Genomic DNA, 14,974 nt, shown 5'->3' with positions numbered 1-14,974 from the left:
CAGTCGGAGGTCTCACAGCATTACGTCACCACTCTAAGGGGGCGTGGCTTTGCGCCAAAGCGTGTTTTCAGTCTTCCCCATTCTTTATCTCAGAGAATAAACTATGCGCGCTTATGAACTTGAAGAACCATGCGTTATATCGCTGTCATCTTTTGCTGTCTGTGTGACTGGGGTAAGTGAATCGTTTACATTCTCAGGGAAAAGGAATAGCTTCTTTATAGCACTTTAGAAATGAATAATAAAGATGAAGATGAAAGTGAAAGGTACTGGTGCAGTTATAGATGAACAGGGATCTGAATATGTCAGACGAGTTCACACTATGATCAGTGTCCGACATTCAACTTTCTTGTAACATCAGTATTTGAAAACCTTTTGAGTGACATTTTGGGGATGATTTGCGTTGTTGAAATTGAAGGAGAATATATACAGACTGCGCGCGCACACACACACACACACGCGCGCGCGTATATTTGTCTGTCTGTCTATATCTATGTAAACACCCAAGGACCCTACAAAGTTTGCAACACCGATTAACTGCTATGTAACCCTTTTTGTTGTAACAAGACACTTTGTTTGTTTGTTTGTTTGTTTACTGCTCATGCTGTTTGAGTGTACACTCCTAGGCAAATAAACGGGTCAAGCACAAAATGGCAAAATATGAAGTTTTTAATGGTCTTAACAACAAATCATTGGTCAGGAAAATAGCAAGAATGAAACAAATAGATAAAGTAACTTAGCATGGGATAGTTTTTACCTTTGATTTCTTTAAATGTTTAAGCCTTGTGGGTAAACAACTTTTTACCAAACAGTTCACTACAGCAAAAGTAAACAAGCAAATGATCTGTTGGTTAGATCAGGGGTTCCCAAACTTTTCCAGGGCAAGCCCCCCAAATGGCATTAACATTTGACCGAGGCCCTCCTTTTGCAAGATGTCTTTAAAACACATTAAAAATACAGACTTCTGAATATATCCCCCTTTTTTTATATTAATAATTACATCTTACATCTTTACATTACATTACATTAGGAATTGATTGTGTGTGTGTGGTTGTCTGAGAGTGAGAATTTATTTTTCACACCAAATTGTTGAGTCCCCCCGGCCCCCATTTTGAAAACCACTGGATTAGACCATTAAAAGCTTAATATTTTGCCATTTTGGCTTGGCCCATTTGTTTTGTTGTTTTTTTTTGCACTTTTATTTTAAGTTGTTTAAAAAAACAAACAAACAAACAAAAAAAACCTTAATGTTCAGTATTCCTGACTAGTTATCATGCACTGTCCTGAGTATTTATTGCATATTTTGCACTTGTCTCACACGCTGTTGTGTATTTGCACTTTGTGTAGTCCTGTGTACTGTGCTACTGCATCATTATGTTACACCATGGTGCTAATGAAACATTTCGTTCCACTGTACATTATGTGAGGAATGATAATGAGACCGATTTGACTTCACCTGACCTGACGTGAGCTATTTAAAAATTGTGCAGTTTTGTCAAAGTTCTGGCCGTTTATTCACAGGAAGCTTCACTGAAATACCTTCAATGAGTCATGTTGACAGGTATGATGTAGTGAGACCTCAACGACTCGAGCACCACAAGCATGTCAGTAAACAGGTCAGTCATTGACTCATGGCTTTAAGTGGAATTGGGGTTTACATAAAAGTGGACAAAGTGTACTGTGGCCTAACAGTGTTAGGGTTTTTTTGTGTCTTTAAAAGATTTCATTTGATAAGCTGTCACATATACTGTATAGATCAATAAAAGTTTTATCTCCTAGGCTTTGGAATCCAACAAACATGAAAAGTATCCTGAGAAACTTCTATATCAGTTGTTCTTTAATGGAAATAATCATACAGTTCACTTGCAAAAGAACAGGTAAAACAAACAAACAAACAAAACAAACAGAACATTATGCATTATTAATTATATATGTTTTGCAGTTTTATTACCTTAAACTCCCAGAACACACATTTATCAGTCTTGTCACTAATTGTAACCTTTCCTATTACAGTCATGATTTCTTCTACTTTTGGGTATTTCATACTAAATATGATAGGCCCAGTTGGTATTGGATAACTTTTTTGCTTCAATAAATAACATTATCATTTAAAACTGTATTTTGTGTTTACTCAGGTTGCCTTTGTTTCATCTTAGATTTTGTTTACATTTCTGAAACAATTTTGTATGAGATCTACACAAAAACAGAAGAAATCAGGATGGGGTCAAATACTTTTTTCACAGCACTGTAGTTTCACCATAGCTACTGAATAATTCACTGAATAAATAGCTTTTAGATTAAAAACCTAAATGTTTACTGGGTTAAATAATTTTGATAACCAAGTACGGTAAATGCCTCTTTATTAAAAAGATTTCAAAACTTTTTTAAAAAAATCATAGATTTCTCATTGGACCCAATTACACTGAAATACGTTATGAAGCAGACGGATCAACTGTGATCACATCTCCAAAGCTTGACGTAAGTTTACTTCTTTTTATTCAACTTAAATCTGATCTAAGGCACATTAATTCTACAATTCCATACCTTCAAATGGGATGTCATATTTTGTACATATAAGTATTGTATACCTATTGCTCGTCTTTTACAAAGTATCATCAGCTGAATATAGATTAATTCTGTTTTGCAGCACCACTGTTATTATCATGGCCATATTGATGGAATAGAGGATTCCTCAGTGAGTGTTGGAGTCTGCTCTGGCATGAGGTAATGTCCAATATTATAGCTACTACAGGAGAAGAAGGGTAACGTGAACACATTAGACATAAAGACATAAATATGACGTTTGACCATATAGGCTGTCGAATTTTTTCCTCTGTAGAGGTTTTATAAGGACTGAAAAGCAGATGTACCTGATCGAGCCCCTGAGTGACAACAATGAGGGAGACCATGCATTCTATAAGCAGGAATACCTGAGGAAGAAGAGGAGTGCTTATGGAGACTCCGCTATCACAGTTTATGATAAGGAACCCAGAAATTCAGCCCACTTCAAACGCAGCAGCTGGGTATGTGTTTCTAAAATTACTCCTGTCATCATCTGGATCGCATTATGTTCAAAAATACTATTGTACTACCACGATGTCTAACGCTTTTCCTCATCTTTGTAGAAGATGAAGACTGTATTTCAGACCCAGAGATACGTGGAGCTGTTTCTTGTGGTTGACAATAGTGAAGTAAGAGCTTTATTCACACACAAAGGCTTTATTCCCCTTTCTTTGGAATGAGAAGGTCACAACTGACGATTTGTATTTCCCTCTTGCAGTACAGAAGATTCAAGTCAAATGACGAGATGGTACGGGCAAGGATGTTGGAAGCCATAAATCATGTTGATAAGGTATTATTTTCCTACTGTTGCTATCTGATATACGAGTGGAACACAATGCCACTATCTCTCACTATCTGTACAAATTTGTGTCTTTCGAAATATTCGTCTAAAGCGGAAGACCTTACCTCTGTGCTCACAGAAACAATGGAAAACACCGAAATAAACCCCAGGGTTGCTTTAAAAAAGAAGTAACTCGTCATTCGTAAATTATAACAAAAAATAAAGTAGTAATTTACCCAACATAGATTTATTCAACTCCTGAACTCCCTCGTTCTCAAATATTATGTAGTGCATGGTCTGTGCTACATGGAGCAGAAAAACTAAACGCATATGTCCATATTTGTGAATCTGGGGCCAGTTTGTACAGAGATATAATAGAAATATCAGTAAGACAGTGTTTAGATGGGTCTACTGGAGCAAACCTCCGATTAATAGACCAGGAAAAAGAAAACTCATAATACTGCGCTTCCTATACGTTAATTAATGTGGTCTTTTCATACATGTACCCTTTACATATGCACCCATATCACTTGAAATGAAATACCTCCCACTCGTGTGTTTTTTTGTCGTGTTCCATTGGATCCCAATCCTGACGCACACCTCTAGTCTAAACCAGATGCTCTGTGAACCTTTCTGGCTTTCCAATAAATAAATAAATAAATAAACAGAAAGAAAGAAAGACGTAAAACAGTGCTGCTCATATTTACACCTGTATTCGTATACGTTTGGAACACGTTATCTTTCCAGTCGCGAATAGTGTATTCATATACGATTCAATTCCTTACTAACTTTTCTCCAACAAGCTTGCAATGAAAATAAAAACCTCCCACTAACACAACTTCTTTTGTGTCCCAGTTTTGGTATCCCATTCCTGATTCCCAGATCCTGGTTCTAGTGTCTCGACATGGCAGGCTTTCTAAACAAAACAAAAAATGAATAAGTTCCCCTCTTATTCGAATCTGTATTTGTGTTTGTTTAGACCAAAGGATCTGCTCAATCCAAATAATTTATTCATATTTGCTTACATGAACTCCCAACTTCAATCCGGACCACAGAATCGGTCACTATCTTCAAAAAAACAGCCAAAGACCCACCTCTTCTGTGAACATGTAACTAAACCCTAAAATGCCAACCCCACATCATCCTTCTATATAAAAATAAATAAATAAATAAACAATAATAAAAAACTTACTCCAGCTCTTACACCTCTACACGGCGCACTTAGCTTCTCTAGAACTCAATTAAAAGTTCTTGAGTAGTAGCACTACTTGTATTGTTCTCGGCTTGATATATCACTTTGCTTATATTTCCTCATTTGTAGATCTTATATAGTTCTGTGTCGTATCATGTGGTTAGTGTGTTGTTTATTGTAGCTCCATGGTCCTAGAGGAACGTTGTTTCGTTTCACTGTGTATGGTTGAAATGACAATGAAACCACTCGAACTTGAACTTGTAAGTCGCTTTGCATAAAAGCGTCTGCGAAATGAGTAAACGTAAAGCCCTAGTGTAAAGTCGAGTATTTTATAATCTGCATGTTTTTTGTTACATGTCTCGTATCTCGTAACTAAGATCATTCCTTCCTCAGTTCTATCGTCCACACGGTATCCGTGTGCTGCTGGTGGGCTTGGAGGTGTGGAATGTAGAAGATCAGATCATGGTCAGTGTGAGTGAGAGTGACACTCTAACCAGATTTATTCAGTGGCGTCAGAAGGAGCTGCTCAAAAGAGTCAAGCATGACAATGCACAATTCGTAACGTGAGTATTACAGTACACCCAGGAGTCTGGACCATAGTAACGATCGTCATGCATAAGTCCGGTGTACTCATTGCTTTCTGTTTTTGTGCAGTGGTGCCGATTTTTTGGGTAGCACCGTAGGGTTGGCAAACAAATTTGCAATGTGCACTAAAGCCTCTGGAGGTGTTAATCAGGTAATCTCAGGCCAGTTATGCATACACAAGTACATGAAATGTGTGCTCTGAAACAGCTACGCTTCTATGCGATATAGAAAAAGATGATGACTGTTGCTTTATTGCTCAGGATCATAGCACGAGTCCGCTGGGCTTGGCCGCAACCATCGCACATGAGATGGGCCACAACATGGGTATGTCCCATGATGAACAGGGCTGCACTTGTGGCCTTTCAGACTGCATTATGACTGAAGTTGTAAAGTAAGAACTTTCATTCGTGCAAATCAATAATGAGCTGTTTAAATGACGTACCAAGTGGAATAAATAAGGGAATACAGCTCTGCAGTTAATCCTACGAGTGTGTACATTCGTTATATTTTAGCAAACAAACTTCACATTTCTCTGTGTTGTTTATCACAGCTCAGCTGCCTCAGTGTTCCCAGCGCTGTTCAGTGATTGCAGTCTTGATCAACTGAGTACATTTCTGGAGAATGCCAACCCCAGATGCTTGCTGGACCACCCCAGCTCAGACAGAATTTATGGTGGACCCGTCTGTGGCAATGCTTTCCTCGACTCTGGGGAGGAGTGTGACTGTGGGACAGTAGAAGTGAGCTGCCTCTTTTGTTTTCCTTCCACTGTAAATACAACCCTCAGAATTTGCAGCAGAGTCAGATGATTTGTTCCGCTCGCTCAACTCTTTGAAATTCTTGTGCTTGTTTTGTATAAATAATGCATTCTTGCGTAACAACCACTCACTCTTGTGTAACGTCCTGTTTCTCTTGCAGGAGTGCAAAAATAGATGTTGCAATGCCCAAACCTGCAAATTGACCGAAGGATCTCAGTGTGCACAGGGCGAGTGCTGCGAAAACTGCCAGGTACAGTGTCTTCCTGTGTGATTAGCATGCATCAATGAAAATGAGCAAAAATTCACTCACTTTCAGTGACCGCTGAAGGGTCGCAGTGGATCCGGAGACTATGCTGGAAAACCTGGGAGTGAGGAGGGAATACATTCTGGATGGGAGGCCAGATCATCACACGCTTTCATACATTCATTTACACCTATGGTGCAGTTTATCTTTGCCAATCAATTGACTGGCATGTGTTTGGGAGGTGGGAGGAAACTGAAAATCCCGAAGGAAACTCAAAGGTGAATTACCATCTGGCTCTGTGTTTTCGCATGTTTATAACATCATCTTTATACCCCAGAGAAACAGGACATTGTTAAAGGCAACAACAGAGATCCTCGGGACCGAGAGCAAATGAAAAAAGGCTTTCAAGAATTACAACAGTGGTGCAGCAGATAGCATTAAGGTCCATGGTACGACCCTGAACTCAGCTTACGTCTGTGTCAGTGTGGAGTTTCACATGTTCTCCTGATGTTCATGTGGGTTTTTTCCGGGTTCTCTGGTTTCCTCCCACCTTTCCTCCAAAAAACATTTGGTGAGACAAGTTGGCTACATTAAATTGCCCCTAGGTGTGAATGAATGTGTGCGTGCTTGGGTGTATGTGTACATGGTGCTACAAGCAAAGCGATAAATCAAGCAGAGAACAATACAAGTAGTGCTAGCGTGCAAGGTCTTTTAATGAATTTTAAAGGAGCAAAGTGCACAGAGTAGAGGTGTAAGAGCCAGTGTAGGTGCAGACAAGGGACAAGTTAGGGATTAGTTAAGTGTTCACGGAAGAGGTGGGTCTTTAGTCGTTTTTTGAAGATGGCGACGGATTCTTCGGTCCGGATTGAGGTTGGAAGTTCATTCCACCACTGAGGAACAGTCAGTTTGAAGGTTCTGGAAAGGCACCTCATGCCTCACTGAGTAGGCACTAAGATTGTCTTTGCTTAGTGGTTAGCACGTCCGCCTCACACCTCCAGGGTCAAGGGCTCAAGTCCCACTGGGGCCATGTGTGTGCACGCAGTTTGCATGTTCCCCCTGTGCTGTGGGGGTTTCCTCCGGGTACTCCGGTTTCCTCCCCCAGTCCAAAGACATGCATGGTAAGCTGATTGGCGTGTCTGTAGTGTATGAATGTATGTGATTGTGCCCTCCGATGGGCTAGCACCCTGTCCAGGGTGTACCCCGCCTTGTGCCCGATGCTCCCTGGGATAGACTCCAGGTTCCCTGTGACCCTGAAAAGGAGTAAGCGGTAGAAGATGGATGGATGGATGGATATACCCTGGCATTTTGTTTCCTTTCCAGATAAAACAAGCCGGCAGTCTGTGTCGGGCCTCTGCGAATGAGTGTGATCTGGATGAGTACTGCACAGGAACGTCTGAACAGTGTCCAGAAGACAGCTTTAAAATGAATGGGATACCTTGCCGTCATGAAGATAGTTACTGCTACAATGGTCAATGTCCAACTCATCTCCAGCACTGCCAGAGACTGTGGGGAAAAGGTACTTATATTGCATATGAACCAAATGTTGTCAAACGTATTATATTTAATTAAAGTTATTAATTAATCATTATTATTGCCTCAGAGCAAACAAAATGATACTTTATTTATTGGCAGACCCTAATGGTGCGCGAAACAAATTCTTTATTAAAAAATAAACCTGCTAGTTATATAGTTCTGGTATTAACTGTAAAACAGAAATATGTGGTATGCTACTTAGATTAGATCTACGTTGTTCCAAAAGCATAGTCATTTTCTAATATTTCTCAGTTCACTACACATTTAACTAAAGCATTTCTCACTTCACTTATACCTATTAATTGGTTACATTTGTTTCCCTTACGTTTCTCCCCAATTCGGTCATCTGACAATTCCCGCCCAACAGTCAGCTTGCCCCTATCACACGACAGCTACCAGGGGAGGGTGAATGCTCCTTCCGACACTCTTTCTGCATCACAGAACCGATTATCTCACTCAAAGGAAAGTGCTATCTGCCCTCTTCTGCATACACGAGCTCACAGGCACCCATGAGGGACTAGTGTCGCTGTGATTGACAGGGGAAAGAGAGTATGCCATCCCTCCCAACCAGAGACCATGGGCAATTTTGCTCCTGTCCATAGATGACTGATAAATAGGGTGAATGTATTTTGAAAATTCTGACAATTTAAACTGTGGTCAGGCAGTACAGTGGGTGGCTTTGTCATCTCTCACAGCTCTATTGTCCCTGATTTGATCTTGAACTCAGGTTACTGTCTGTGTGGAGTTTCTCATGTTCTCCATGTGCCCACATGGGTCTCCTCTGGGTTCTCCAGTTCCCTCCCATCTCCCAAAAACATGTAGGTGAACTGATGACTACAGTTAAATTACCTCTGGGTGCCCTGCAATGAACTGCCATCCCATCCAGGATGTATTCCCACCTCACACCCTACAATGAACTCGAGTCCCATCCAGGATGTATTTCCACCTCACGCCCAGTGTTCCTGGGATAGACTCCATATCCACCGCCACCCAAACCAGGATGAAGCAGTTACTCAAGATGAATCAGTGATGAATAAATAACATGAGGCCATTGAAACAAGAATGCTAAAATATAAAGTGGTCAAAAACATTTGACTGGCGGTGCACCACAATCAAATCTCACAAACGGAAAATGTTAGAGGATGTGTAACATGTTTATCTGCTTGCATTACAGCATGGCAGTATATACAGATTGGACTGTGTAATATACCGTCATTTTGGGATTGTACACAAACTTTGCATTGCAGATGTACAAATAAGCAGTTTGTAAAGCTACCTAAATTGATCTGCTTCTCTGAACATTTCAGAAGCACATTGCCTGCACATGTTGCTAATGTCGCTAACAAAGATTCCAAGTTTCTACACTAATTTATGAAGTACACATTACTTACTTTCCTGATTTAATATTTATAATGTAGTAATATGGCAGATCTGGTCGTGTATGAACCTACTTCTTTTCTTTTCGTAGATGCCAAAGTGGCTACAAGTGGATGCTTTTTAAGGAATACATTAGGGAAAAATGATTCCCACTGTGGAAGGAGCAAAGATGGCTACAGAAGATGTGCAGAAAAGTAAGTCGAAACTACCTCTATTAGGTTAGATCCTCTCTCACCTGAAACTTTTTATCTAGGGCCAGAAATAATTGCTATTCCCATATCTTTAATACTCAAACTGTAACTTTCACTGTAAATGTGTAGCAGTCTGGGAAAATCTGTTGGACGTCATTTAGTCTCAATTCATCCAAAAACGACAAACGATCAGACCTTAGGGTCTGTTTATACAACCCCATTTTCTGCATGCACTTGGATTTAGCGGATTGATTATGCAAGCAGTCTATTGTTAGAGGATATTCATCATAATCTGCAGGGTTAGCCCTGACCAATTTGGTGCCCCTTGCATTGCAGCCAATTCCAGCACCGATCATTGAGTTCATACATTCAGTATGAAAACTAAACTGCAACTATAACATCCACCTGCAATACGAACAAAAACTACATCGATTTTCAGAGAATAAAACGTATGTTTTCGTATTTTAAATGCCGGGGGGCTGACTTAAGAACAGAGGTTGAACGGAGTGGATCCATCACTGTTGACGAATGAAAAATGACCGATATGCAGCGAAATTCAACACTGAGTGATTTTTGTAGCTTGTTAGATAGTAGATAATCTTGTATTTTGATCATTTATTCCACCTTTGTCACATACACGTTTACAGATATCAAAGCTTTTACCATGATATTAAAAACTTAAAACGATACTGAAAGTAAATACAAACTAAAAGGTAATGATTTTCGGAAAAAAAATGAAATCAAAACGATTTATGCACCATTAAAACCAACTGAAACGAAACTGTGACTGAAAATCAAAACACAAAATGAAATAAAAATAAAAAACTAGCAATATTTTAAAAACCATAATAAACCTGATTTTGACGCATGTACTTAAGAAAACATAAATATCTTACTCCAATATCATAAATAAATGTTGTTGTTTTTTTGTTTTTTTTTAAAGCTTTCTAAGCTTTCCTGTGGTTTCTGTCATTCTGGCACAAACCTCTCATGTGGGCGGGGCTTAACAGTGATTTACTCTCATTGGGTAGTGAGACATTCTTAAATTGTTTCTCCATAAGTGCCTGGGGTTAAAATGCTAGACGTTTAATTGTGTTTGAGATGCAGTCAATAGAGAGATACGTTTCAGTTCAGACAAACCTGCAGTTTTTGAGGTTTGTCCAGTATGTATGTATTCCAAAATGTATATAGTAAACAAAAAATGTCACAATTTCGCTGTGTGAAAGGTTTTCCCAGGTCGACACACATACACATTCTGTACACAACTCTGTGTTGTTTCACTGCTTTTCATTGTGAAGAATGTTCAACTTTCCTTTCTCACAGAGATATATACTGTGGAACAATATTTTGCACCGGGGGAAATAAGTATCCCATTACCGGTCTAAAAGCTCAGTTGTTGATGATAACCGGAGAGATATGCAACATAGTCGGGGAGAGATCTGAGGAAGAGAACCTAAGCATGGTACCTACAGGAACAAAATGTGACCAGAACAAAGTAAGCATGCCAGAACGTCGTGTTTGTGCTACCTTTCTGCTGTTTCTGCTATCACGTTTGTAATTAGCACATTTTTGTGCTGATTTGCGCAGGTCTGCTTTCACAACACGTGCCAGGATGTGAAAGTGTACGGTGGGAGTGAAGACTGCTCAGGGAAATGTAGCGGACATGGGGTGAGACTCTTAATGTCATTGCAGACGTGTGATGATAAGCAGAATGTGATTATAGGGTTGAACGTAATTCCCTGTGTGTACTGATAGGTTTGTGATCATCGAAAGCGTTGTCACTGTGAGCCGGGATGGGCTCCACCATACTGCGATGTCAAATATGCAGACCTGCCTTCTGGTAAGCTACCACAGGAATTACTTACTTTCATCCAAAGTGAGACAAATCTAAATCATCATTTTTCTATTCTTTCTGGTCACTGGTACTTTTGCATCAGATTCTCGAGCTGATTGCTGTGTATTTGGTTCGCAGTAAAAAATACGACGATCATCGGCATCTTGGTTGCAGCTGCAGTCCTACTACTATTGGCAGTAGGATTTGGAACTTGGATTTATTGTAAAAAGAGAAAGGGCACTGGATCGAGGCATCGAACGTGAGTCAGCAGAAGTTTGTTGTTTTGGGTTGTTTTTTTTTTGTTCACAGTGAAGTGCTTGTGATTGCAGTTAGTAAAACACTACACATTGTTTGCTTTTTTGTTTTATAGAAAAGCTGACCCAGAGCAGTCGAATGCTCTTTTTGAGAACCCCGGAGCAAAACGAACGCTTTTAAAGGATCGTCTCGAGATCAGCGAGCCTGCTTTTATAAGTTCGACCGTGACCCAGTCCGCGTACACAGTCATGCCGACACGGACAGCTCCGCGAGTGAGTGCTCGACCATCCAGCACCACACAATTGCAGCGTAGAAAATGGCTGCGTGATGCCTGATGCCAAATTTAATTTTCAGAACAATTCATTTGGTCATATTTTGGTCAACTTTTGCAGCCTCCTCTTAAAAAGTCGGACCCACAGCCACCTCAGACAGCTCCACCCATTCCAGAGGCACTAATGAAGCCTCTGCCTCCTTCTAAGCCTCCATGTCCTGCTGATGCGAAACCGGTAAGGTGCCACATGTTGCACTACAGTGAACATGGCTGCCCCTATACCCAAACATGTTAATGGGGGCGTGTTTTTATTGCTTTTCAAATAGAATGTACATAAATGAAAAACCCCGCGTTTCCTCTCCCTCTGTATTTTCTTGTTGCTGGGGAGAGGCGGAGCTTATCCTGTCTTTTTTCTATCTGTAGTTACAAAAGGTTGAGAACCTCTGCTTTAAATAATACAGACACATTTGAAGGAGCACGTACCAAACCACATTTTTTAAAAATCCTGGGCATCTCAAGTGCCACAAGAAGAAAGCGTTTGCCAGGCTGTCCAGAGAATGCAAATTCAAATTCCGATGACGCGACATCCATCCATGAACACGAAAATTAGCCGTGTTCTCCGAGTGGGAAAGATGGCATACCGTCTCTCCCTTGTCAATCACAGCGACACAAAGTTGCTAATTTATGGTCGTCTCTGAGCTGTATCAGGAAGAGCATAGAAAGTGCTTTCCTTCGGTTGTCTTTCGCTGTCTTGTGATGCAGCAGTTTGAAACGATCCTTCACATGTCTCAGAGAAAGCATGTATTAGCCTTCACCGTTCCCAGTTGGTAGTTGTGCTATGATATTGGAGAGTTGGCTGGTAGGTGGAAATTGGCTAACCAAAAAAAAACCCACCAATGTCATGCATTTGTGGCTAAATCTCAAATATGATTTTGCACCATGCCTGAGGAAGATTTTCAGTAGATTTGAAGCAAATGGAAGGATTTCCCTTCGAAAATGGCACATGGATTTTACTTGCGTCATTCGGAAGAAACGTAATATGAAGCAAAATATCGAAAAAGAAAACATTACTGTGGGAAAATAAATAAAAACAAATCTGACACCTTAAATTGTTGTTTAAAACTGCCAGAAAAAACCCCTCTTGAATAGAATAAGAAACTAGTAATGAATTGGCAGTTACAGTTGCAAGTTACCCCAGTATGAATGATTTACCTGTTTATATTTACTTAATTGTGTTGTTCAGTTTCTGTTCGGTGTACTTTATTTTTTACTGTACAAATACAGGTGAGCAGACCGGCTCGTCCTCCTGTGGTTGTAGTAAAGCCGACTGTAGGCACTGGATCCTGGAAAAAGCCAGAGGTTAGAGCTCCAAACCTATAATAACATCTGCAGCACTCAGAGAATTACTACAGTCTGGTTTTAAACTCATTCATAATGTATAAATAATTTACAGTGTAACTGGAAGCAAATGACCCGTGCTGTTTGTCATGATACGTGAATGATATACTATACTAGACTTTTATTTGTTAAAACTGTTTAATCAAAAGCACTGTTTTACAGACTGAAAGAGAGGAACTGAAAACGGCACAGAGGCCTCTGACTATTCCAAGGAGATGACTATGAAAGGAATCATCATGTAATGTAGATCGATAATGAATTTTCGGTCCGTTGGGTGTATGAGTGACTCATAACACATCTGCGGAGTGGTGACACATCAGAACTGCGTCTGTGCAGTCGTGTCCTTTTTTTCGTGCTCGTCCTCCAATGCAGAGAGGAACATTACTCTGAATTATGCTTGACTGAAGGTATTATTAAAATTCCATCCTCTATATTGTAATGGAAGTATTGCCTTTACAGCATGGGTACCACTTTAAAGACCAAACCTGTACTTTTGTTTTTAAGTCTTCAGACACAGGAGATTCAAACATATTTATATATTTATATACTACACTGAATAACTTAGTCTCAATTCCAGTCAGAACACTGGACATATATTATCTTAGACATAGTTCTAGTTAAAGTCTTAATTATAATTTGGGTTATTTATTATTGTTGATAATTTCACTCTTAGAGTAAAAATAAACTGCCCTTTTGTGAGTATTGTGTCTAATATTTTAATTTTATTTTATTGGTACATATTGGTACTTTTTAATATTCTTTATACATTAAAATGACATGGTTGAAGAAGTTGTTCCTAATTTGACTCGTGACTCATTTTATGCGTTCACTGTCTGAAGGGAAACGTGGGGATTTTTAATCTGCAACACCAACGGGAAATCTGTGTCTGTTTTATATTTACAGTAAAGAAAGACAGTCTGTCAAGTCAAGTCCAGTTTTCAGATGGCTCCTGCTGTAGATCACATAAATATAGTCCCTCTCGCACTGTAATGACAAGATACCTGTTTGTAATGTCACCAGCAATGTCTGAGTTTAAACTAAGAAATGTTTCTGACAACTGTGATCTGTAGTACTTCATTAATAATGAATATTTAATACAATATAACACTATATAACACTATATAACACAACATAATAGAAAAAGGTCAATTAAGATTAGGGTTTTATTATTTTACCTTTCTTATATTGCTGCCTTACTTCACATACCCATCTAAAAGCCAGGTTTTTAATCACAGGCCCTCAGATAGTCCAGCGAGTTGTATCCTGTGGATGCTTCCAGCATGCCTAAGCTTGCACACCTGTCTCAGCAGCTGGACAAAAACAAAAGCATGGTTGGAGAGGGAGCACTGAGGGCTGGGTTGAGAGCCTCATTCGATAAGAAACCCCCCCACAGATGAGCAAGAATCGTTTAGAAATGGTGTGGAATTAAAAGTTTGCGGTGTTTGGTTGTCTAGATGGTTGTGGTTTCACTTGCAGATGTAGCAGTGGTATTTACTGCAAAGCATAACCAGTTTATTACTTCCATTATGTCTCTAAGTTGAAACGCTTTCAGCTTGGCTCATTGAGGATATGCCATAAACCATGGGTTCAAATTTGTATTCATAAATTTCTGATTATATTTTATTTGAAGATTACATTGTTTAAATACTGTACAAGAAAATGTGGTGATTTAAAATATGAATCTCCATCTGTAGCCCAGTCCGTACAGGAGGGGTTTTTTTGGTGATCGTTGCTGCAAAAAATGGATTTTGCTGCAGCTTTTTAAAAATAAAATTGCGATGCGAGTTTTTTGTGCTTGAATTGGCAAAATTGCAAGTACATTTAGCTGCACTCATGTCGACACGTGTGAATCAAAGTGGACTTTAGCGTTAGCATGACGTGACATGATGTGTCTTATCCCAAATCGGCAGAAAATCTGCGGTGATTTTGAATAATTGCAAGCTCCTCCGCATATTGCAGCCGTTCATTTCTGCGATCGCAAAATCGTGAAATCCTGGAG

General features: G+C 39.6%; 1 protein-coding gene across 1 annotated transcript; it reads left to right on the top strand.

Annotated features, from left to right (window-relative positions):
- Nucleotides 1-24: 24 nt before the first annotated feature.
- On the top strand, nucleotides 25-13,775 carry adam8b (ADAM metallopeptidase domain 8b). The gene is made up of 23 exons (XM_017483545.2): nucleotides 25-172; nucleotides 1,519-1,613; nucleotides 1,777-1,874; nucleotides 2,397-2,475; nucleotides 2,645-2,721; nucleotides 2,837-3,020; nucleotides 3,123-3,188; nucleotides 3,278-3,349; nucleotides 4,926-5,095; nucleotides 5,187-5,268; nucleotides 5,378-5,508; nucleotides 5,668-5,854; nucleotides 6,033-6,122; nucleotides 7,437-7,632; nucleotides 9,118-9,220; nucleotides 10,541-10,712; nucleotides 10,805-10,885; nucleotides 10,973-11,057; nucleotides 11,190-11,310; nucleotides 11,422-11,578; nucleotides 11,699-11,812; nucleotides 12,862-12,936; nucleotides 13,138-13,775. Exons 1-23 carry the CDS (start codon nucleotides 130-132, stop codon nucleotides 13,192-13,194), a joined length of 2,535 nt encoding a protein of 844 aa, XP_017339034.1. The 5' UTR covers nucleotides 25-129; the 3' UTR covers nucleotides 13,195-13,775.
- Nucleotides 13,776-14,974: the final 1,199 nt, after the last annotated feature.

This window comes from Ictalurus punctatus, chromosome 13 (assembly GCF_001660625.3).
Source record: "Ictalurus punctatus breed USDA103 chromosome 13, Coco_2.0, whole genome shotgun sequence".
Lineage (NCBI taxonomy): Eukaryota > Metazoa > Chordata > Actinopteri > Siluriformes > Ictaluridae > Ictalurus > Ictalurus punctatus.
This window is presented reverse-complemented; position numbering and strand designations above follow the sequence as displayed.